The sequence below is a fragment of the Astyanax mexicanus genome, chromosome 13 (genome assembly GCF_023375975.1).
Source record: "Astyanax mexicanus isolate ESR-SI-001 chromosome 13, AstMex3_surface, whole genome shotgun sequence".
Taxonomy (NCBI): domain Eukaryota; kingdom Metazoa; phylum Chordata; class Actinopteri; order Characiformes; family Acestrorhamphidae; genus Astyanax; species Astyanax mexicanus.
In genome coordinates this window covers 41,404,133-41,429,339 of record NC_064420.1, presented here as the reverse complement: position 1 = coordinate 41,429,339, position 25,207 = coordinate 41,404,133, and the positions used below count along the sequence as shown (strand labels likewise).

Here is a 25,207-nt window from a genome sequence, read left to right as displayed (position 1 = left end):
GAAGCTCACCCCAATATACAGTGTGAACAAGATTTTTCTTCCTGTGTGACGAGTAATCATTTATCTTTCTCCCGGTGATGTGACAGGTGTTCCCAGAGGGCAACGACACTGTCCGGTTCTGTGGTGAAGAAGAGAAAAATTATGAGGATTCCCCAAAGAATACCGTCCTCTACTCCTCCACAAACACCATGTCTGTCATCTTCAGATCCGATTACTCTAATGAGGGACGATTCACAGGATTTCAGGCTTTTTATTCCTCAGAAGGTGATTATATTATAATGAATTTACTCTGTTACATCTGTTGTTTAGTTGATAAATGCAGCAACTCTATCTATAATAGTCCAGTATATTTCTACTGCGCTGTCTTTCTAAATTCATTGCTTTGTCACAAAATCTTGAATTTCTGCTATGACAGCTTTATAGTGGATGAAAAAGTTATTCAAAGTTATTGTATAAATAAATATAAAGTGTTTAAAGTTCATTTGAAAAGACGTTTTTAAGTGTTTAAGGTTATTTGAATTATCAATCACTGGAATTTCTTTACTTTTTTGAATTAAGGAATCTTGAAATATGGAAATATTTTTAAAGTTTCAAAACAAACCGTTTACTTCTTACTCTATATAGTCCATATTTAAAACCAAGCTGCAAAAACAGCCAATCATAAAATAATTTTCTTTGACGTTATGAAAACCAATTCAGCCAGCCCACTCAGACTTTCTCAGTTTAGCCCTGCCATGCATACTGTAGCTCTCAGGGCTTCTTTAGCTCTGCTTTTTAAACTAGATACAGGACAGCCAACTGAAAATGGAAAATTATTACCAGTTTTGAGCATGTGTTGTATGTGGACCTCAAGGAAAAATATCAAATAGAATTAAAATGTACACAGAAAACTTAATAGTGTTAAATGAACCCTTAATGTTGATGGGCTATTGTGAAATATTTTGTATATTTGTTATTAAATATGTTTTTAGAAAATAATATTAGGACAAATATTTTTTAATAGGTTTAAGCTGCCACTAGTTTCTATTTATATTATATGTTTAATTTCTAGTCAGTCACACACTGGATTTTTCAGCATCAGAAAAAAAAGATGAACATGTAAAACCAAAAACAAAATTTAAAACAAAGAAGCTTTAAAAACAACATATTAATTTTAATGTTTTAGTAGTCAGTGCGTCCCTGTTCTTTTTTAGAGACTCACTTTCTCAAATCTTCAGGGAGATTTTTAGGAAGTCCATTTTTAACATTTAGAGCATTTTCTGCTTCTCATTATTTAAATCACATTCAGTGATGTTGAGGTCTGGACTTTGTGGTGATTATTTAATTGTTCTGAGAACACCAGCAGATTTCAGCAGTTTCTTATGTATAGTTTAGTAGTCTTACAATTTTGTGTGTGTGTTACTTTTTAACCATTCTGGGAAACTTTCCCTATAATATCTTATGTAAATAAGTGGATCATTTAAATAAACTCTTCTGAAATATGTCCTAAAATAATAGGAGGAAATAAGAGAGGCCTGTTCTAACTGAAAATGTAATTAATCAAAAGTGGTTTCTGACTTTCACACAGTTCTTTAAGTGTATGGCTTAAATAAAAGACGCCAGGTGCTGAACTGTATGTTAATTTAAAGAAATGTAAAGCAATCTTACTTTCTGGGCAAACAGCAAGGACTAATTATTGCACATAGACTATAGTTGATGACTATACACATTATTTTTTTGTGACTCCAATACCCCATCACTCTGATATAGGCTCTTTGGCATACTCATTTGAGAGTCCATATTGTTTGTGTGTGTGTGAGCATGGGTGTTTGTGTGTGTAAGTGAGTGAAACTTTGCCAATGGGAGCTCTACAGCTAATTGCTCTCTTTCTCACTGCGTACAGACATCGACGAGTGCCTGATTACTGTGGATGGAGAGCCTGTGTGTGACCATTATTGCCACAATTACGTGGGGGGCTATTACTGCACTTGCAGACTGGGCTACCAGCTCCACGCCAACAAAAAGGACTGTACTGGTAAGGCTGCCGGCAGGAAAGCATGAAAACTGCGGCCTTCTGTGACTTAATTTGGTCAGTGATCACATGCAGCGTATCAGGAACATCTTATTATTATTGTTTTTAATACTGGAATTGATCAGAAATGACATGAATACAGCTGTGATAAAACATTGTTATTTCAAATGTCATTGTTGCAACAGATCCTAGCAATATTTCAATAGGAATCTCAATATTTAGTAACTATAGCAATAAACATCTGAAACAAACCATGTCTTTGACTCATTATCTGTATCTGTAAGTATCTGTGTTAGAATGGATTCATTATTGGCCTGGCTGTTAAGTGTTCATATTGTAGACTGCTGCACAGTTTCCAACGCACCGTTATTGATTATTTTGAACTTTGAACTTTGTTCGTTTTGCAAGAAGCCACTGAAACACTGTTGTTGCCAGGAATGCTGTACGATCACAGAGCTATTCCACGTTTAATTGTCAACAACACAAAGCGCCCCATGCCCCACCCCCTAAACTACATCACTGCATGCATTAACCTTGTTAAAACAGCTGCATTAGATACCACAGTACAGTGATCAAAATTTACAGATGATTTTTACCATTTAAAGTAAGATTAGCATTTAAAGCTGATGTCTGTAAGTTTTGGGATTTATGGCCCTCTCTGGTGAGAATGAGTAATTGTACTAAGCATGCGGAAGAATCATTTGAAACTGGGTGGGTGTGATGCGGCCTTCTTTCAGAGCGGATTAAGTTCGATTCCAGGTTATGTTCAGTCAGAGAGAGAGAGAGAGAGAGAAAGAGAAAGCTCATTCAGAAACTTCATTTCAACCACACACTTTATTTTTATTATGAGTGAATGAGCTACTGAGCTCTGAGTTTCCTCTTCTGAAGTCTCCATTGCTCCACCAGCCGTTCGCGTTCAGTAAAACTGAGCCGGATCCCCTTTTAGAGGCTGTACATGTGACATAAGTATGCAACGACTTGTGACGTGGCCACAAGAACTCCCGCGAAAAGTGACCCAACACTCCAGTTTTGAGAATGAATATAATAGGCTTAGCAGGGATGATTGTTTCAGCACACTGGTACCATGAAACACAATATTTTGTTCCTTCCCATCTCAGAAATGCTTCAGCTTTAAGTTTAGAAACAATATAATTTGGACTGCCACTTTAATTGTTATTTTTGTAACAGTTTTTAGAGCTCCATCCAATAATCTTGAGATTGAGGAGTTGGGGAGTTCAGAATGAGGCGGGTTGGTGATCATCCTCCTAGATCCTGACTTCACTAACTGTTCTGAATCACAGATTGCAATCAAACCCTCACAGCAATTGAAAAATCCAAAATCTAATAAAAAGCCTTCCCTGGACAATACAGACAGCCTGAATTAAACAGGCTAAACCATAGACTTTGTATAGCTGGACAGAGCATCGTCTCTCAAACGTGAAGCCACCACAGGTCGGGCGCCCCCTGCTGTTCGGCTGCAGAAAGCTGTATAAACCCACCCATCCCCATAGGTTTCAATGGCAAAACAGACAACTTTCAATCACGTTTTTTTTCTAATATACTGTAATTCTACCTCCTTTATTTAAATGCAACAGCTAGTGTAACCTCTGCTTATATTGTCAAATTTTTATATTTCCACAGAATTCGTTTTTTAAAGCGTTATTCAGCTCTATTTAAAAAGGTGTGGTTATTGTAAAAAGGGCAAGCTCACCCAGATAGCATGAAGGCTCTGCCCGAGATCCGCTGATGTACGGCAGCACTGGCTTAGAGTCTGCATAATCCGTGCAGAATTTAGCCAAATGTGCTCAGTTTGTCTCAGCTGCAAAATTAACTGAGCTTCAGTACCGGATTCGTCTCGTTGTTTAAAGCAATAACTAGTCCTGGCATTCACTGCCGTTTGGTGATGTTTTTTTCGCTGTATTTTATTCACTTCCACTTGCTACATACAGAACTATCATGTGTCTGGGTACACGGTTAATATCAATCACGTGCACGAACTGCACTGTTACTATGAAAATATTAATCTTATCGTGCTGCAGATAAGTTCTCCGCTCGGCTCGACCGGACTCCGCTCGGCTCGGCTCGGCAGACTGTGTGAGCTTTGTCGAGGCAGCCCTCAGAGGCGGGTTTATTTAAATGAGTAGGCTGTCTCTCCTCAGTCTTTCTCCCTCCTCTGGTCTCTACTGCGCAGACTCGGGTTTCAGGATCGCCAACATGGCGGAAGATTTTGGCTTCACTTTCATTGAATGAATGGAAACGGCGACACGGCGTCCATCTTTATATACAGTCTATGGGCTAAACATCTAAAACAAATACATGATCACATTTCTCAGCTTGAATTCCAATCTTTAATTGGTACCTTTACCAATGTGAATCATTAAGCTTCATATAAATGCTCCCATATATCCTTCTTCACTTCAACAAGACCCCTGTGAAGTTCTGTAAAGAGGTAAAATTGGTTCTCCTGTGGCGTCGCTCCAGAGAAACCTTTCCAGCACCTTTTATTTTTAAGAGTTTACGTGCTCAGACTGAAGAGCAGCTCTGAAACGACATGCTTACACTCTTCTTTTTATAGCGAGGCAGAGCGTAAGCAGCGTAAATGAACACTGAAGGCTGTGTAGGGTGGGGATTGTGATTGTTAGCATTTCGGGCTCTGCTGCAGCGCCGCCACTGTATAAAGCAGTTGATCTCTGTCAGTCTGAGTGAGACTGGGTTAATTACCGTGGGTTCCTGGGGGAACAGCAGCATGGAGAGCAGTGGAAAATTGATACCTGTTTGCTGCTTTAATAGAGCAGTGATGGTGGGTAATTAATCACAATTACCAGCCCAGACGCGCCTCTTAATTATTATTCTTTGCCAATAGGGAAGAAAGTGACATAACATCACGCAGTGGAACTGTGACGATGACCTGCCTCGAAATCTGCCTAATTATATTAATTACCTGACCTTTGCCACATTCACTACAGTCGCCATTTCTTCACATTTCTTACATCTGGTTCATCTGACAGTGAAATGTTTGTGGAAACAGACATTGCTCATCATTCGATTGATTAAAGCTTATGCTGTGGTCATATATCTACAACCAGGCATAGATACTGGTTGATTTTTCTTTTTTTAAGTGCTCTGGTTAATGGTTTTTGCATGAAAGTTTATTGAGAATGCCAAACACATTCCAGGTTACTGAAAGGAATGCCGAAACGGACAGGCCTTTGGTCACTGTGTGTCTTTTTCATTTATACCAGTGATCTCTAGTCCTGTTTCTGAGAGAGCTACATTCCTACCAAAACCACCACCAAACCACCCCACTTTATCCAGGGATGGATGTTTATTTTTTACTACTGTATTCATGTTTCTGCAGCAAGTGCTGAACAAGTGCTACTTTTAAAGAATGCTGGCCAGTTACTATCTGACTGTCTACAAAATTGTTTAAATATTTGACTAGTGCTACCTGCTGTCATGAGAAATACATATAATAGAAAAAACAAAAGCCCTATGGGATTGGAAAATATTTCACACTTCTAATCAGTGATAAAACTCTTGCGTCCGGACTGCAATTGAAAAAACAGGAGGAGCAGTGAGTTTTTTTGGCTTTCTTGGTCACCTAAGTAGATAATTCAGCCTGTAAGTCTCTCAGAGGACATCTGAGAAAAACACATACATGTTCGTTCCGGACAGGAATAAAATCACCCCATAAAAAAATAAATTACCCCAGGACCCCCTGAATCCCATCTGGATAGGGCTAAAGACAAACATAAAGTGTTAGGACATACAGCCTAAAAGACACATAACAGAAGATAGAAAGATGAAAGTGCGCTCCAGCTCTCACCTCCCTACACCCATCTTTATACCCCTTCTGGGTGAGACAGATCGTTTTAAAAAGTCTGTCCATGATGTAATCAATTCCCTATTTCTGCTTAACCCTACAAAACTAGGGTATCCTGTTCTTTAGAGAAGAGGAAGTTAAACAAGCATAAAAAATATATCTGAAACAGACAAGTAAATCTTAAGATCTCGCAGGATTCTGAAAATTTGAGGAAATATCTAATAATCTTCGTGTTGTCATAAATACATTTCATTTGGTTTGAGCACAGTAAAATATATAATATATTAATCTTACAAAATGGTGTTCAATTAAATGGTGTTCAATTAATTGTTTCAAATAGGGTACATTTCCCTTTTATTCTATTAACTGTGGACAACATTTCTCCCAAACTTCAAGTTAAAATATTGTCATTTAAAGCATTTATTTGCAAAAAACAAGAAATGGCTGAAATATTAAAAAAAGATGCAGAGCTTTTAGACCTTAAATAATGCAAAGAGTTCAGAAATTAATATTTTGTGTAATAACCCGGGTTTTTAATCACAGTTTTTATGCATCTTGGAATGTTTTCCTTCACCAGTCTTACACACTGCTTTTGGATAACTTTATGCCTTTACTCCTGGTGCAAAAATCCAAGCAGTTCAGCTTGGTTTAATTGCTTGTGATCATTCATCTTACTCTTAATTATATTCCAGAGGTTTTTAATGTAGTAAAATCAAAGAAATTCATCATTTTTAAGTGGTCTCTTTTTTCAGAGCTGTACTGCTACTAGTACCGTTCTCATTATTCTGAAAGAGTTGTTTTTTCCCCACAGTGCAGTGCAGTGGTCAGGTGCTGCGGGAGAGGTCAGGGGAGCTGACCAGCCCCGAGTATCCAGCGCCGTACCCCAGAATGCTGCAGTGTGACTACACCATCAGCCTGCTGGAGGGCTTTGAAGTGAGCCTGGACCTCCAGGAGCCGTTTGACGTAGAGACTCATCCCGAGGTGCCCTGCCCTTATGACATCCTGAAGGTGGGTACTGCGGCTACCGGCAGGTTTTGACAGCAATCAGAGCGGGAACGGAAAGAGGAAATCAAGCCTGAAATACCAAGAACAGAACCTGCACTTTCAGTTTAAATGGGTCATATTCAGCCACAGTCTGACACTGTCACTGTCTACAAGAAGTTTTAAATAGTGAAGTTTGACCAGTGTGTTCTTAACAAACTACATAAAGTGTGAAGAAATTAGCCAATGAAGACTTAAATAGGTTCAAATTTTAATTATCTTTAATAATTTGTGTACATTTTATTCATTTTAATTTTATTAAATATCTTTATATTCCATTTTCTGAATGATTTTTGTTCCTGAAATAATTTATATATTATATTAATAAATTATTTTAGGAACAAAAATCATACAGATATTTTAACTTTATTATTGATATTTTAATCTTTCTTAGTTATTTTAAAATAATCTACAGCCTATTTTAAACAAACTTTAATCAGTGTCCTACTATCTAGTTTAAATTTTCATGTGTAACACTGTAATCCTGGATAGGTGGTATTTTTCACTTAACATTTCATCTATCGTTTACTGAAGTTTAGGGGTCTAAAACTTTTATTGTGTCTAAATTTGAAAAAAAAAAGTAATATGCTAAAAATTAAATAAATTGTAAGTTAAAAAAGGTAATTGTGCCTATATTGTTTTTGTTGTATTAAAAGCTTTTTCCACAATATTTCTACTATAAATTATATAGTCAGGTAAATAAAACATATCTTTATTTAGTCTTCTTTTTATTTACATTAAATAAAATAAACTAAAATTTGAGTATTTTATATTTTAGCAGTAACCAGCACATAGTTAGTTAGTAACTCAGCTTGGTTTTACAGCCTACAAAATTACAAGGCCAGTAATGTATAATCTAATTTTACAAAGGTAGCTTTGGGGAAATTCTACACACTGATAGAGTGTTAAAATCTGTAAATATTCAGTTTGACATAAAACCGAGTTCAAACAAATTGTAAGAGGTGTTTTTTTGCAGGAATGTGGCATTCATGCATACACTCTATACATTGAAGGGGTTGTGTTTAAACTAAAAACAAAACTAACCCCTAAAAGAAAGAGAACATAATGAAATATAAAAATGAAGAAATGCACTGATGAGCTTACAAAAAAAAAATGGAGTACTACGGAAAACAACTAAAGTAGATGATCACAGAATTCTTCCTTTGGTGAAGACGATCCCCTTCACAATATCTAGTCAAGTCAAGAACACTTTAGAGCAGGTAGGAGTATCATTGTCAAAGTCTGCAATCAGGAGATGCTGTTATGGATGTAAATACATCATTTATAACACTCAAGAATGCAATGGCTGGATTAGACTGACAGACAACCTATAGAAAGATGCTTTGAACAGATAAAACCTGTAATATTTTATTAAATTTTAGAGAAGGAAAGGAAGGGTTCATGATCTGAAGCAATACCACAACATCTGTCAAACATGGTGGAGGTAGTTTATGGCATGGGCATGTCTGGCTGCCTGTTTTGAAACTGTTTTGTCATTTAACCATTTGAATCTGTTACCTGTTTGAACAAATTATTTTGTCATAGTTAAACATATTTTGTGATATTCTAGAAGATTCTGTATTTTCGGGTGTATGAAGGAAGATCCATATAAAAATCAATCAATCAATCTTTATTTTCAGTTGGGATTACATTGAGGTTGACCCTCATTTTCAGTGCAGCCGAGCATTTACAGTCCAAGGGATTAAAATTAAATGGAAAAGAAAATGTTAAATAATATATCTAATATGAAAAAATAAAATGTATACAAAATCAGAAAATCTAAATAAAATTACCATAAAAAACATAGATAAAAACTAAGGAATGTATAAAAATCTGTCATTAAATAATAAAAATAGTTAAATAAGATCATGGGAATGACAAAATAAAAGTAAGAACAACAGAAATGTATAAATAAAATAAAATAAAATAATGATAAAAGAAACAATAAAGTTAGTTAAAACAGGCACAGGCTGTCTGAAGGTGGTTAAAACTAAAAATTTAATATGATTAAGTGACCCCAACAAGCCGACCTTTAGAGTTTCCTGTAGTGAATTCCAGCTCACTGGTGCTCTGTAGCTAAATGCAGATTTTCCCAGTTCAGTAAAACTCTTGGTACCTAACAGGTGATTCAGCCACTGAAATAAGTCTGAGACATACTTTTATATTAGGCAGTAAAGTGGGTGTATGTTTACAAAAGCTACAGCAGTCACATGTTTCTGTGAGATTATTGGCTGGTCACAAAGCAGAAATGAATTTATCGCCTGACCTATATAACCCCCGCCTTTTCCAATCAATTAATTACCCATGTGTGTGTAAACATATTGATCAGATTACTGACAAAATCTGATTTTTCTGCAGCTATTGGATGCTCTCAATTATGTTGTGCTAACAAGAAATTGAACTGGATTTACTCAAGCTAAAAATAAATGCATTGCCTGAACACATTATTTGATTTAAAAAAAAAATTTGAGTTGAATAAATCCACTTTAAATGCTTGTTACCAAATGAAGGCGTCACTATTGAGAGACATTTAACTGTCAATGCCTTTCTATAGTCACTGGTTTAGAATCATCTTTAAACTTCTAGTTTCTTCTAATTCATTGCTTTTATACTTCATATTCTTCAAAATATGTATTTTCTACAATTCAGCCTCATCACTTACAGTACCAGTCAAAAGTCTGGACACACTTTAAATTATTTTGAAAAAATGTCCTTATTTAAAATATCTGAATTGTATGTACATTAATCCTAAAGTCATCCAGTCTATGAAGAATGCATATGGAATTATTTAGTAAAAAAATATTCAGCAAACCAGAATATGTTTTATATATTAGATTCTTCAAAGCAGCTTGTCTTGCTTAGATGACAGTTTTGTACATCATGGCTGGATTTTCTCAGTCACCTTTATGAGGTAGAGTCACCTGGAATTCAGGATTTTAGTTAACAGCTGTGCTGAACTCATCAAGACTTAATTACTTGAATTTCTTGCCTCTTAATAATGTGTTTAAGAGCATCAGTTGTAAAGTTGTGAAGAGGTAGAGTTACAGGTATACAGTGAATAGCTCTATTTGAGTAATGTTCTAATGCATATTATTACAAGAACTACTCAACTAAGTAAAGGAAATAATTACTAACAAATGAAGGTCAGTCAATCGGAACTTTGAAAGTATCTTCAAGTTAAGTCACAAAGATGCAATGTCATGATGAAACTGGCTCTCATCAGGACCACCCCAGGAAAGAAATGCAAGAGTTTCCTCTGTTTTACAGGATAAGTTTATTAGAGTTACCAGCCTCAGAAACCACAAGTTAACAAACAGCACCACAGATAAGAGCACCTAAATGCTTTACAGTGTATTTTGGTTTGTTTAACAATTTTAAGTTACTTCATGATTCTTTATGACTGGATTACTTTGTCCACTTGTCCACTTGGAAAACTTTGTCCACTTGGCCATTATATTATGGCCAAAGCATTGCTGCAATGTTGCTTAATTTTTTTCTTTTTAGTTTACTACATCATTAGAACACAGCAGTTGTCCTGCACATTGTATCAAAGTTTCATGATTAATTTCATTTCATTTTACAGCGTTTATCTGAGGCTCTTATCCAGAGGGCTTTGCAAGGTTATTCCAGTTACAGAGGTAGGCCAACATAGTGTCATGAGTCTTCCCCAAGGGCTCCTACTGGTGTAGCGCAGCATAGTCACCCAGAGCAGGAACTGAACCCCAGTCTTCCACATGATGGGGTAGCTCACATCACCCTCAAAATGATGAATGGTTAAATAGAAATGCTCCAAAATGGCTTAGAATAAAGTATTATATACTTAGACTATATTTTTTTACAGTAACTTCCACTAAAAGTTAAGGTTTTTCTTTTCCTTTTATTTTGGGAATACATGTTTTTATATTTGATATATGCTTTTAACAGTGACAAGTTATTGCTCAGTTGGCACATCACAAGTGAAACTTCAGCTCTGTGATATTTAACAGCCCAAATCCACAGCATGCCTCTTTAAACAGCCTCTGCATAAACAACAGCATTATCAGTTATTTCTGGCATATACAGCAGACTGAAATGAACACATATCATATTAACACATCATCATTCACCAGGTTCAGACATTTCTAGCTGTAAACAGAGCTATTGACCAACTGTTTACTCTGAGTGATCATTGTTGTGAAGGTGCTAACCACACATCGGTAAGTGACACATCTGATGAGTCAGTCTGTTAATGTATCCTATGGCATGACGAATCCCTGGCATTTCACTGAGAGAATGATACAACTAATAATAATAATAATAATAATAATAATAATTAGAAGTAGAATTTTGTAGCTGGTTCAGCTCTGGTTTTGTAGCTCTCCTGCAACCACTTTCTCATCCCTTCGGTACAGACGCATAATTGAGCTATTAATCTTAAAACTTATTAAACAGGGGCTATAATGAATGATCAGTAACTACTCAGAAACTAATGTGTGAGGTATAAAGTTTTGAAAGAGGATATGAAATGGAAATGGAAATGTTCAAGTGGGCCAAAAGAAACCATCCAAAAGGACCTGTAATATATATATTTTTATATATTTTACATGAATGTTAAACATTTGTACATACAAAGTTTTTTAGTGCTGGTATCTTAAGCTGGTATGTTCAGACTGCAGGCAAATCTGTTAAGATGGCTGTCAAGCACTAAAAAAATAATCTGATTAATTACATTCTCTGTAATTCATCTAAATTCTAATCTAAATTTCTAAAAAAGTATTTTAAATACTTTTAATCTGGATTGTAGTAGCTTGGTACATCTCGGCACGGGCATGACATTTTGGCTTAAATTCTGTAGAAGAGAAGGGAATAAAATCATGATGTCTATGGTTTATATAATCATTGGGATAAACAAATGGTTTAGTGTAGGTGCTGCACGATATATCCTTTAAGCATTGTCATCGTGATGTGTGCATGCTCAATAGTCAGATTGCAGGATGTGTGATGTCACTTAAGGCAATTAAATCAAGCACATTGTTGCAATGTTTTGATTCTTGACACAAGAAGTCGATACACAGCGCTGTCTCTGTGTCTGTGAAAGTGACAGGCTGCTGCTGCCTGAGAAGCGCGAGGGGGAGGGGAGAGTGAGGGGCGGGCAGGAGTAAACACGAGGTAACCGCATGGCCTATATCCACATGGTTGGGCACGTGCTTGTAAATGCACATGTGGAAAGATGTGCATCCTCAGTCCAGCACAGTTTTGTGCAGAAATTTCAGTTGCAGCTGAATTCACGCTTGTACATTTGACATGGTATGTGTCAAAACAAAATCTGATTAGCAACATAGTGTAATTTTCATTACTAATTGTTCACCAAAACATGTCAAATTCACTTAAAGTTAAAAAAGCCACAGTTTCTTAATTTTATGATATTCACCAGAAATACCAGTGCATTTTCCTCGCTTCTCACGCCTACATTCTCACCAGTTACTGAGATAAACTATCCTGCCTATATTCTCAAGGATGAATTATACTTTTGCCTCGAGTCAGTGCAGGGTCTACAGCCTGCGTGAGTGCGTTTCTGTGTTTTTTTTGGGCCGCCCTGCAGTTTAAACTCAGGAAAGCTTCAGTGCAGAAGCATAAATTGTCCTTCAGATTTCAGTGCTGCCTTCCTCTTTTGGACTGTGTTATCCACAAGTAAGAAAAAGTCCCAGGGGCGAAGCAGAGCTGTTTAGTTCGCCACATTATAATGACTGGAACTGTCAGGTCAATGGGCACCAAGGAAGTTGATTAATCAGGGTACTTTTTTTTCCACACATTATTTTTCCTGTAATTATTTCATCAACATGAACACGTTAAATTGACAACACTATTTGCAAGTAATCAAATCGAGTTTGCCTGTCTGGACATCACAAATGTATCTGTAAGGGATCCTGTGGTAAGGAGGTCTTCCATCACTCTGGATTTAATTTTTTTTGTTACTGTTTGTCATGTTGAGTGATGCAGGTGACATGTTGAAATCTGAATTGAGTGGCCAGAGTATATAGACTGAGACATATATATTCAAGTCATATATTCAAGTCTGATTATAACTGCCTTTCAAACCACCTTGCAAAAAAAAAAAAAATCTGATTTTGTGTTTTCTGACTACCCAGGCTATCAAAAATCAACCTGGATACAATCTAAACATGCCAAAAATCTGAACTGGGCTGGCAGTTTGAACATAGACTAAATGAACTATCTTTGTAGTCTGTTATAAAAGCCTTTCTTTCCACCTCCTCTTTAAAGCAAGCTCAGGTTCATCAGGCATGACACTACCCATCAGAGTACGTCCTAAATCCCACAAATCATCCAGCTGAAGGCCAATGAATACCCAATATATGCTCTGGCATGCCTTCTAAACCTGACTGTCTTTGTTTCCCACAAAGGACATGTTGACAAGCTCTCCCCCGCATTTACTGATAAATCAAACGTTCTACACCTATAGTCAAGGTTCCTATACGGTTCTTGGCTGGCGTTTCTGGTTCAAATACATCTTAAATTGTTAAAACTACATTGTGTAAACACTAAAGAGTTTTTTTTTGTACATGCATCTTATTTACACTCTTTACAAATTAACTGAAAGGTTTTTAGAGCAGGGTTTCTAATGAGAATATAGTGAAAGTAACCTTTTTATGTTTATTGACTTATTCTAAATGAATGTGTGATTGAGAATTAAAACATGAGCAACAGCTTAAAAGATATGTAGTTTGTTTGTGTTCATTCACTAAAAGGAGCTTTTTTGTGTGTAGCCGTTTATTTGCCTTTGCAAAATTACTTCTGCAATATATTTTAAGTTTCAAGTTTATAGTATAGTTTTAACATGATTGAGCTTTTTTACCCATTTTCTCCCCAGTTTACACAGCCAATAACCCAGGCCACTCATTAGGACTCCCCCATCACTACTGATGCCGCAACACCAGTAGGATAAAGACTAGCACATGCCTCCTCTGATACATGTGAAGTCAGACATCAACTCTTTTCGAACAGCTGCATCATTGCCGAATAGAATCACAGCACACTCGGAGGAAAGCACAGCAACTCGGTTCTGATGCATCAGCTAACAGACGCTTTGTGACATTCCCCTTTTTGAGTGAGGAGGGAAAAGAGCGCCATCTACCCACCTAGAAAGAGCAAGGCCAATTTTGCTCTCTCAGGGCTCTGGTAGCCGTACCTGTTGTGCTTTCAAACACCTTGGTTTTCATTGGGTTTTGGACGTAGATGCGATTTTTCACTGCGAGAAACTCTGTGGCAGTGTGGCGTTAAACAGATTAAGCCACGGCAGACACACAGAGTCATAATCATTTCAACTTTAGCTCGCTGCGCTATTGTTGAGATTCAGTGCAGACAATCACATTACCTGCTGTCACCAATAATCCACTTTTGCAGCCGGCCAGCAAATGCTACTCGTTCCTGCACGTCCTCCTTAGGGACAGTCTGCAGACTAGGGGTGGGCGATATGACCCTAAAATAATATCACGATATTTCAGGGAAATATCACGATAACAATATTTATATAACAAAGATATAACAAAGATATTTTATTAATTTCAAGAAAACAGTATTGCAGAAAAAAATAATTATGTCGAAGCTTTATTTAGTATAAATGCATTTCACACTTAAATATGATATTTTTTTGCCTTTTCAAGACTCTAATGTAACATAAATATCACAAAATCCTTAAAAAAAAAATAAAGTGGCAAAACTTTTGTGCATGTTTTAAAATTTTACCTGCAAAAAATTATACTAAAATATTCTAAAGTTTCACAGTCAACAGAAGAACAAATACATATAAATATATATGCAAGAATTTTGAACACTTTAACTCCACAGATATAGTGAATTATCATGTGATCTGTTTGGTTTTCAGACGCTTTGGGTTGAGTGAGGAGTCGACTCACTGAGTGAATCTATTCACAAGTCAATGATCCGTGATTCAAAACATTGTTTACAAGCTCATGCGTTGACATGCCGCAGAGCCGCGGAGAAACTCAGACAGTGGATTAAACTTCAGAACGCGAGTTTCTGACTGAAATAAAGACTCTAAAGTTAAAACGTGAAAGAAACAGACGCACACATTATTGTTTAACAATATATCTAACCGCACAGCGATGACTCTGCAGTTTTTAGAAACGGTAGGATTACGAATTTCACACCGCTGAAGTAATATTTCCACTATTTTTCGCTACATGCTCGGTACGTTTGTGTTTGGCTGCATTTGGTAAAGCCTTTCTTCTCAGCAGTTTAAATTGGCATCATATCCTAAACAAATCATATCCTATAGCTAAACAAAATGCGATAGCTTCAGTAATTTCTTTCCAGCGTTTGTTTGTTTCTGACGGAGGTGGTGGAACAGGTTACCGGTGTTCCCCCCCCCTTTTGATATTATGCGCTTCTGACATAGCTTACATATTACCGTGTGTATCAGATATTTTGTAACCAAACCACTGCCACACTACTGAACTGTCCCCCCTTTTCCGAACGGGCTCCTCCACAGCAGAGCCGCTTTCCGCCATACTTGTTGCTGTGTCCAAACGGCCCACGTAATGAACGTACGCCACACGCGTAACTGTATGACGTACATACGTAAACAACGCAGAATACCGCTAATATCGCGATATTTTTTTTTTGTACCGTTTTAAAAATTATACCGGTATTATCGTGAACGATACGGTATAGTACACCCCTACTGCAGACCACTAGAGGGTGCTTCATGGCTCACTGGTGGTCCATGTCCCACAAGTTAAGAAACCTTGCTTTAGAGATCCAAATCCAACACAGTAAGCTTCTGTGGGATATGCCAAAAGTCATGGGACACAAAACTAGTTCATGTCCAGTCCATGACCTTTGTTATCTCATTGTACCTCAGTGTCCTATTTAGTGCTATATTAAGAGTAGCCATCTAAAATAATCTCCTGATTTGTCTTTGATTTCCAGATCACTGTAGGTTCAAGACAGTACGGGCCGTTCTGTGGAAACAAACCACCTGCCAGAATTGAAACCGGCTCTCACATAGTGAAGGTGACGTTCCGCTCAGACGGCTCAGGAAAACACCGGGGCTGGAAGATAAAGTACTCCAGCACAGGTACGGCCTCCTAGCCATTGACATTAATGACATCTGAGAGATTAAACGCTTTCATATTCTTCATCATAACTTCATCAGCTCCAGGCAGCTGTGCTCCTGAATTGTACTGGCAGTAAAGAGTTTGGTGTTAAAAAAATTGCTCCTCCGGGTGATGAATAGTCTGTCACCCAGTAAACAAAACCCCTCTTTCTGTCTGCCTCATGCACTCAGTATTCAAATTTGATGGTTGTCCACGGAGAGATTTTAGGCGCGATACATTCGAGCACACATCAGCATTTCCATGGAGAAAGTTAATAGTTCTGTTTTGTGGTTTCCTCGCTGCACATCGGAACGTACACTGCCATTACCACTAGCTCTGTCTGATGACTTAATGTTCATTGTGCTTCTCTCTCTCCCAGCCAAACCCTGCCCGAACCCAGTAGCTCCCCTTCATGGCTACATTCACCCTCAGCAGGACCAGTACATCTTAACAGACACTTTCAACGTTACGTGTGACCTTGGCTATGAGTTAACTCTGGTAAATGACTGGCATCTCACTTCTGCCAAGTAAATGAACAAATGGAAGTTCTGTTTTCTACAGGGGCTTAAAGTGACTTTTATATCTACAGGGGAACGAAAACCTGCCCACCTATCAAGCCATGTGCCTGAAGGACGGATTCTGGGATGGTCCAATGCCTCTCTGTACATGTAAGTCACTAGAATTGAAACAGGTGTGACCTGTACGTAATTGTCAATGGAGGTTTTATTGAAGGTTTACTGAAGGTGAGATTCCCTATACACCTTAAATATTGTCCAAAAACTTTGAGCCCTTCCAACAGATAACCATGTATTGACCATTTTTCTTTAGTATTGTAAGTTATTTGATTTTAAATGTCTATATGAATAAATAAATATTAGTATAAATAGACAGCCACTTCCAAGAAGCCACTTGTAGTAATAGTTTAATAATTATTAAATGTTATAATTTTTATTAACATTATATGGCACTTATTTGCATATATAATGCACAATTTCTATTTATTTGCAAAATTTCAGAAAATTAATAACATTAAATATAATAGTTACTTAGTAAGTTACTTAGTTACTTAGTTAGTTGGTGCCTACAATACTAATTTCATCAATTTTGTAATGTTCTCGTCCTGTTCTGTGTTTTTCCTGCCCTCCTGTTTGGTTTATTTATCTTTCCCCTGCACGTGGCCCTGTGTGTTCCTTCCGTGTCTCCGCCCCTGTCTTCAGTGTGCTCACCTGCGTTCATCTGTAGCTCCGCCCCCTCGTTACCTGTTCCCATGTGTTTCATGTTTCCGGTCTCCTTCTGTGTGTGTGTCTCAGTGTCCCTTGTTTTTTCTTGTACGTCTTATCATTAGTCAGGTTACACGTTCCTTTGTTTTCGCACTCTCTATGTTCTCTGTGGCTCCTTGTTTCTTTAGTATATTGTTTGTTTTGTACTTTTCTAATAAATACTTGCAGTTGTGTCGGCCTCCTTGTCTCCCTTGCTCCCTACCTGACAGATCTATGCAGTTATTCTCCTTAGTTATTCTCCTTAGTTATTCTCCTAAGCTGTTTCTCCTGGAGAGCTGCACTTATACACAAAAAAAGTATTGGGACACATTGCTTATTCATCATTTCTTCTGAAATCAAGGAAACAAAATGTAGCACAGCTCTGAATACAGTTTTATTTAACCTATATTATCACCTAGCAACTGCTTAGCGACACCATAGCAACCACCCCGGATCCCATAGCAACGCCTTAGCAACCACCTAGCAACGCCTTAGCAACCACCTAGCAACTGCTTAGCAACACCTTAGCAACCACCAGGGATACCATAGCAACGCCTTAGCAACCACCTAGTAACGCCAAAGCAACCACCTAGCAACTGCTTAGCAACTCCTTAACAACCACCACGGATACCATAGCAACGCCTTAGCAACCACCTAGCAACACCTTAGCAACCACCTAGAAACTGCTTAGCAACATCATAGCAACCACTACTGATACCATAGCAACACCTTAGCAACCACCTAGCAACACCTTAGCAACCACCACAGAAACTATAGCAAGCACCTAGCAACATCATAGCAACAAACAAAGCGTTCGGTGGGAGACATTTTAGCTGCACAACCATCCTGCGTTTCCTTCAGGAAATGCACTTTTCTAGTTTACATATATTATCCAATGGAAGATTACTAAGCTTTCTTATTTATATTTGTAGTGGTGGACTGTGGAAACCCCGATCAGATCAGCAATGGAAGTGTCAAATTCACTACAACCAAATATCAGTCTCAGATCCAGTACAGATGCATTCAGTTCTACGAAATGAAAAACAACACCACTGGTAAGAGATCTTTACATCCACACTCTAGCACATAAATGCAAATCATAGAACTTCTAGATGCTGAAAATACTGTACATGTGTGAATTATTAGCAGTGAAATATCTTTTTGTACTTGTTTAGGAGCTTATACCTGTGCTCATGATGGATACTGGAAAGATGCACTGGGTGGAAGAAAGCTTCCAGAATGTACACCTAGTAAGTACGAAAATCTTTTAGTAATAGTAATTAGAATTAAACCACAAAAGACAATTTAATATATTGTGTTAGTTGGCCAAATGTGCAGTGCATTGTATCTTAGCCATTACAATGAAATGACAAAAATCATGGGACCTGTGGCATATGTATGTGGGGCCTCCTTTTTTTTCAGACAATTCTAGCCAGACCGCACTGAACACAATCATTACCATCCACTGCACTGTTCAATGTGGGTGGTAATGCCTTTTATTATGTTTTCCTGATAGATGTGACCTTGTGAATTGAGAAATGGTAAACTTTGGAAATAAAACGTACTAGGGGCGCCGAGTGGTCCTGCGGTCAAAAGCGCTGCCACTATGAGTAGGAGGTCACAGGTTCGAACCCTCGCTCATGCAGCTTTGCAATTAAGTTGCCGGCGCTCAGAGGGAGCACAATTGGCCCTGCTCCCTCTGGGTGGGTAGATGGAGCTCTCTCCTCACATCACTCCTAGGATGATGTCCACAGCACAGGGCGTCTGTGAGCCGATGTATCAGAACCGAGTCACTGCGCTTTCCTCCAAGCTCGCTGTGATGCTGCTCGGCAATGCTGCATCAGCAGCAGCTCGAAAAGAAGTGATGGCTGACTTCACATGTATCGGAGGAAGCATGTGTTTGTGTGTTGGGGGAGTCCTAGTGAGTGGGTTGGGAAATTGGCCACGTAAATTGGGGAGAAATGGGAAAATTAATAAATAAATAAAACGTACTATCTGTCTGGTACCCACTCTCAGGCCTCACTTTAATTCACATTAATAACTCATGCATTTGCCATGAATACATTGGCCTTTGTATTGTGTCCCACTCAAGACTTATACAGATGAAGGTGTTCCCAAGCTGTCCCCTGATGATTTCTTATAAATCTGCACAGCAAATTCTTTTTTATTATTATTTTTTTTTAAATAAATAAACTAACTGAGAGTTAATATCAACGTGTATATCCGTTTAGGAGAAAATGACAACAAAAAGCATAATTACTGATTACAATATCTATATCATACTCAACAAGTGTATGCCAGTGTATGTTTTCATTGCATGGTAACTTTAATCCTTCATGGCATTGATCAGTACATTGCCAGCACTGTCACACTTTACAGTACAGACAATGGTAACTTGCTCTTATAGCCAACAACACTTTGGCTAGGCAAACAACAATTCTAACAAATAACAAATGTAATGGAATACCCAATGGAAGATAGCCCTGCTGGGCAAGACTACACACTGATGGTAGGGTTGGGGGGGACACGTCCATTAGAGAGTTCAGTGACGCTCCACAACACTTTGGAATAAACTCTGAAATACCACACCGCCAAAAAGTTCCCCTCAACTCAACTTGTTGTCTGAGTTGTAGAATAAACTCACACAGTTGAACACTTTCACACATTTTTGTTTAACTCCAGATTTTCGAACTCATATTCAGACATATGCTAGGTGTAGGTCAATATCTAATAATAGTAATATTTAGAGTGTTATAACCTTTATTAACTTGCATCTGCTTTCTCTGAAAGTCTGCGGGAAGCCTCAAGGAAGACTATCCAGGGTGATTGGAGGGGAGAATGCATTAAAGAATGAGATCCCCTGGCAGGTGATGGTTCTGAAAAATGACAAGTTCCAGGGTGGCGGGGCACTGCTCAACGATGACTGGGTCCTCACCGCCGCTCACGTCTTGCGCGGCTACGGCGAAGTGTCCAACCTGAAGGTGAAGATGGGCATCGTCAACCGACAAGACCCTGATGCAGTGCTGGGGATTCCTGTGGAAGTCTTCATCCACCCACATTACCGTCACAATGAGGTCAACTTCAACAATGACATTGGTCTGATTAAATTGGATCATAAGGTACCCATAAGCCCGGCCATCATGCCAGTGTGCTTACCAGGAAGAGACGAGCGGTTCCTGCTAATGACCAATGACTATGGAACAGTGAGTGGGTGGGGCATTTGGAAGAAGACTGGTAGGTTTGGTTCTCCTCAACTGAAGTTTGCAGAAATACCTGTTGTTGACTTTGACCAATGCAAGGCTAAGTATGCCTCTGTAGTGACTGATAAAGGGAAGCTGGTGGTGACGGAAAATATGATATGTGCAGGTCTGACAGAGGGGGGGGTGGATTCCTGTAAAGGGGACAGCGGTGGCCCATATGTGTTTCTGGACAACCAAAGCCGTAGATGGTTCATTGGTGGCATCGTCTCTTGGGGCTATTCGTGTGCTGAAGCTGGTTATTATGGGGTTTACACTAAAGTGACCAATTATCTATCTTGGATAGAAGAGACCATGTCACAAAACAATTAAAGCATAAGATTTATTATTTTAAATTTAAAGAAGTAGCATTCCTGAATTGCAAAGGTGATAAAAAAGGTTTTAATTAATGGTATCAGTGTGCTGGCATGGCCATCTCTGCAATGGCTAATATATTAATTCCAAAAACATACAGACTGTCCCTTTTAATATAAAAAAAATATTTTATTCTATACCATTTCAGTTTTGTTGACATATCCATCCCAGTAGTTTAATAGCACGGATTTCTTCACCCATCATCCAATATCCAAATAAATTAAGGTCAGAATCATCTTTTGAAAACAGTCACTGCAATAAATGGATTTAGCATAGCCAAGAGCCACTTGTTGCATTTAGACAGAGCTGGAACATGCTTGCCTTAATGCAGAGGTGTTGTTTAAAAGTAAAATGAGCTGTTTCTGTCTTTCGACCTCGGCGTTATGATTTATAGTCATTTACCTCTTATGCATTATGCATCTGACACCATATTGCAACCATTACCTTCTATCATCACGGCCATTCAGGCCTCTTGACTTGGGTGTAATGGCCTCTTCAGAGGTTTTCTAGCCCTGTAGAGTCTCAATCGGTTTCACCTCCATTTACACCGGCTCTAATCATTTGGAGTTTAGCACCGTATGAGAAAGAGATCTTTTACAGGTTCAGTGCTAATGTCAGAGCATTAAAATCAACAATAAACTTCAGAATTACACAGTATATATGAGAAATGTGACTTTCAAACATTTCTGCTTTTCAAACTGTTATTCTCACAGTATCAAAGATAATCAAAAGTCATGGGATATCAGTATTTAAACTTATCATGAACTGTTACCTCAAGGAACGGCTTAGAAATGCCAACACCCGTATAAGTTGTGAGGTTATATCTTGTCAGTGAGGTTGAACACTGACTAAGGAAGCTCATGGCAAGGTATAATGAATTATTAGAAATGGAGCAAAGCCTGATAATGGGTTCCAGAAGGATGGGACAGAGATTCATTACCATCCACATTAGACAGCATAGAGGGTGGTAATGATCGTGACCAGCAGTGTCTGGCTTGAACTGTCCATGTGAACAGACAAGCGATCCCAAAGAGACCCTGCACACATATCCCCTGGATCAGTGCCATGTTTTTTTTATAAGCTTCCATGGGATATGGCAAAAGTCATGGGACACTATACTGTTTCCTGTCCCATTACTTTTGGCACACCATTGCATAATCAGTTTTCAGGTTTTTGTCCCCTCAACTCCAAACATTTTTTACCAAGTTGAAAAACTCTGGAATATAATCAAGAGGAAGATGGATGATCACAAGCCATCAAACCAAGCTGAACTGCTTGAATTTTTGCAACAGGGTTGCAGACATAAAGTTATTCAAAAGCAGTGTGTAAGACTGGTGGAGGAGAGCATGCCAAGATGCATGAAAACTGTTTAAAACCAGGTTTATTCCACCAAATATTGATTTCTGAACTCTTAAAACTTGTTTTCTTTGCATTATTTGAGGTCTAAAAGCTCTGCATCTTTTTTGTTATTTCAGCCATGTCTTATTTTCTGCAAATAAATGCTTTAAATGACAATAGTTTTATTTGGAACTTGGAAGAAATGTTGTCTGTGGTTTATACAATAAAACAACAATGTTCTTCTTACTCAAACATATACCTATAATATCAGAAACTGAAGTGGACTCTTTTTTTTCAGAGCTGTATTGCATTTCAAAGCCTACTATTAGTAATTACATACAAACCATCCAAACAGGCAGAGTTATTCTCATAGTACATAAGTAACCAATGGAAATCTAAACCTTCCACATATTTAAGGGGTTAAATCAACAGCAGAGCAACAAGAGATTGTGCTTCTTCTGGGCTTGTTGGTGGTGGGGAGTAGATAACTCACAGTTGATTTATTTGCCCTTGGCAAAATGAGGAATCAGTGATGTGTAGGCTGCTGTGGTCTCAGTGTCAGTGTCGGAAGAGCGTGTGTCTATGTTTGGACACTAACCCAAAGCACTGACATTATACTGACATTCACAGAGAAAGGCTAAAACACCTGTTTGGTATGACTCTTAAAACAAACCACGTATTTTCTCCTTGTCCTAAAGGGTTTTAGACACACAGAGAGGTCGTGCTTGCTAGTTTGCTTTTGCTTTTGTGGAATAAGAATAAACAATATAAGCAATACGCATTAGATTTGATTTTAGTTGATTACCTTCTTTGATGGAACACTTTGGAATTACTGTAGTTTACCTAGAACAGTGAACGAAGGCCTAGTATACAGTAGGTTAAACTATAGCATAGAGAATATTCATGTTATGTATATATACTTCTCTGGAAAAAATTAAGAGACCACTTTAGTTTCTGAATCAGTTTCTCAGATTTTGCTATTTATAGGTATATGTTTGAGTAAAATGAACAGTGTTGTTTTATTCTATAAACTACAGACATTTCACCCAAATTCCAAATAAAACTATTGTCATTTAGAGCATTTATTTGCAGAAAATGAGAAATGGCTGGAAAACCCCCCCCAAAAATGCAGAGCTTTCAGCTTTCAGTTCATATTCATAAAGATTTAAGAGTTCAGAAATCAATATTTAGTGGAATAACCCTGGTTTTTAATTACAGTTTTCATGCATCTTGGCATGTTCTCCTCCACCAGTCTTACACACTGCTTTTGGATAACTTTATGCCACTCCTGGTCCACAATTTAAGCAGTTCAGCTTGGTTTGATGGCTTTTTGATAACCATCTCCCTCTTGAGTATATTTCAGAGGTTTTTAATTTGGTGTGTATATATATATATATATATATATATATATATATATATATATATATATATATATATATATACATTTTATTTTGTAGTGTTTCATCAAAAAAAACAATCAAATCAAATGTGTATTGCTTATATTTGTAATACTTGTAACGCTTTAGAATTACTGTAGTTTTCCTAGAACTATTCTCACTATAAATGATATCAGTAAAATTAATAGAGTAATCAGAGCTTTTGAGAAAAAAGACCAAACAATCAAAGATCTAAGCAGACATAACTGAACAAAAAGGCCCTCCCTTTTCTGATCACACAGTCAGGTGCTCTGTTCCAACAGAACAATGCTCGTCCATATACTGCTGCAGTCTGAAGGGCTTGCTCTGAAAAGACATATACTATGCCTTGGACAGCTGCATGGGATTAATTATTGCAGGGCACATTTAAGAACGTCTACAACTCTATTCTGACATGTCAACTACTTCTGTATGTGTCTAAATTTTTCATCATTTATTATTTTTTGATGATGAGTCTATGTGTCTCTAAAATGCATAGTATATACCATCCTAATGTAAGATTTAAAACATGCATTTTCAATATAGTAATACAAATTCATTAAGACAGTAATTAATGTGTTTTTTATAGAGTAATCAAGTTTAAGTTAAGTTAATATGAGAGCCCGACTGCACAGCATGACACTTTACAGAGAGCAGAGAGCATTAGAAAGACTGGGATAATAAAGCAGTGGCAGGGTTTCTGATAAACTGGCTATAGCACTGACTTTCAGTCAGCTATTAAAGGCTTCATGACAGGAAGACTTATGCAACCGGAACTACACACACTATGAGCGCCATTACAAAGACCCTTGGCTGTGACAGTGCATACAGAGCACCCATCCACTGAATTCTTAATTAATGTTGCACCATGCTGCACCATGCTACAGCCAACACACGCTGGGATCTCCAAGTAAAACTGACCATTAAAAGGCACATATTACGTCTTCACTCTTTATATTTAAATGCATGTGCCTTGACGTAGATCCTTTACATACACTCGTTTGTCAAAAAAAATGGTTGCAAATATAGTTGCACCCTAAAGGAAGTGTCAGATGGCAATGCTATTTGTAAAAAAAAATAATAATAATAAAGGTCAATGATTAAAAATTGAGACTAATTTAGACTAGCGGCAATATTTAATGAGCATATAAATACAGAACAAATCAGATACAGAAATAGTAAGGCATGAGTGTAATGCAACACATCAGACATCTCAGCATAGAGTTACAGAGGTTCCTAAAGGTGTCCTACAATAATCCATCCCATGCAGATTGAGGTAGGAGTGTACTGATAGCGTGTTCAATAGCATCCCACACATTTTTAAACAGACAGATCTGGTGATGCAGAAGGCCATGGCATAGTATCTGTGTCTACAGGGTAAGCTATACAGATGGCAGCAGTATGTGGATGAGCCTTGTCCTGCTGGAATATTTGCATCAGAGTGTTTGTTCAGGACCTTATAAATAAGGATGCCCAATAATTTCGGAATTATATTGCATCGACCAATAATACCTTTTTTTTTATTTTTCGAAATCATCTGCATTGCCGATATGGCCCATATTTCAAAACGATACTCAATGACATTTATTGTAT

General features: G+C 37.7%; 1 protein-coding gene across 2 annotated transcripts in view; it reads left to right on the top strand.

Moving 5' to 3' along the window:
- masp2 (MBL associated serine protease 2) overlaps positions 1-21,518 on the top strand; it is a 43,277-nt gene extending 21,759 nt beyond the window's left edge. For both annotated transcript variants that reach the window (XM_022676939.2, XM_007246781.4), the window contains 9 exons: positions 87-264; positions 1,883-2,014; positions 6,646-6,842; positions 15,825-15,972; positions 16,371-16,489; positions 16,581-16,659; positions 18,183-18,305; positions 18,426-18,500; positions 20,041-21,518. In XM_022676939.2, the coding sequence (XP_022532660.2) occupies positions 87-264; positions 1,883-2,014; positions 6,646-6,842; positions 15,825-15,972; positions 16,371-16,489; positions 16,581-16,659; positions 18,183-18,305; positions 18,426-18,500; positions 20,041-20,819 (1,830 nt within the window). In that variant the 3' untranslated portion in view covers positions 20,820-21,518. The remainder of the gene's footprint in view (positions 1-86; positions 265-1,882; positions 2,015-6,645; positions 6,843-15,824; positions 15,973-16,370; positions 16,490-16,580; positions 16,660-18,182; positions 18,306-18,425; positions 18,501-20,040) is intronic.
- The last annotated feature ends 3,689 nt before the right edge of the window (positions 21,519-25,207 follow it).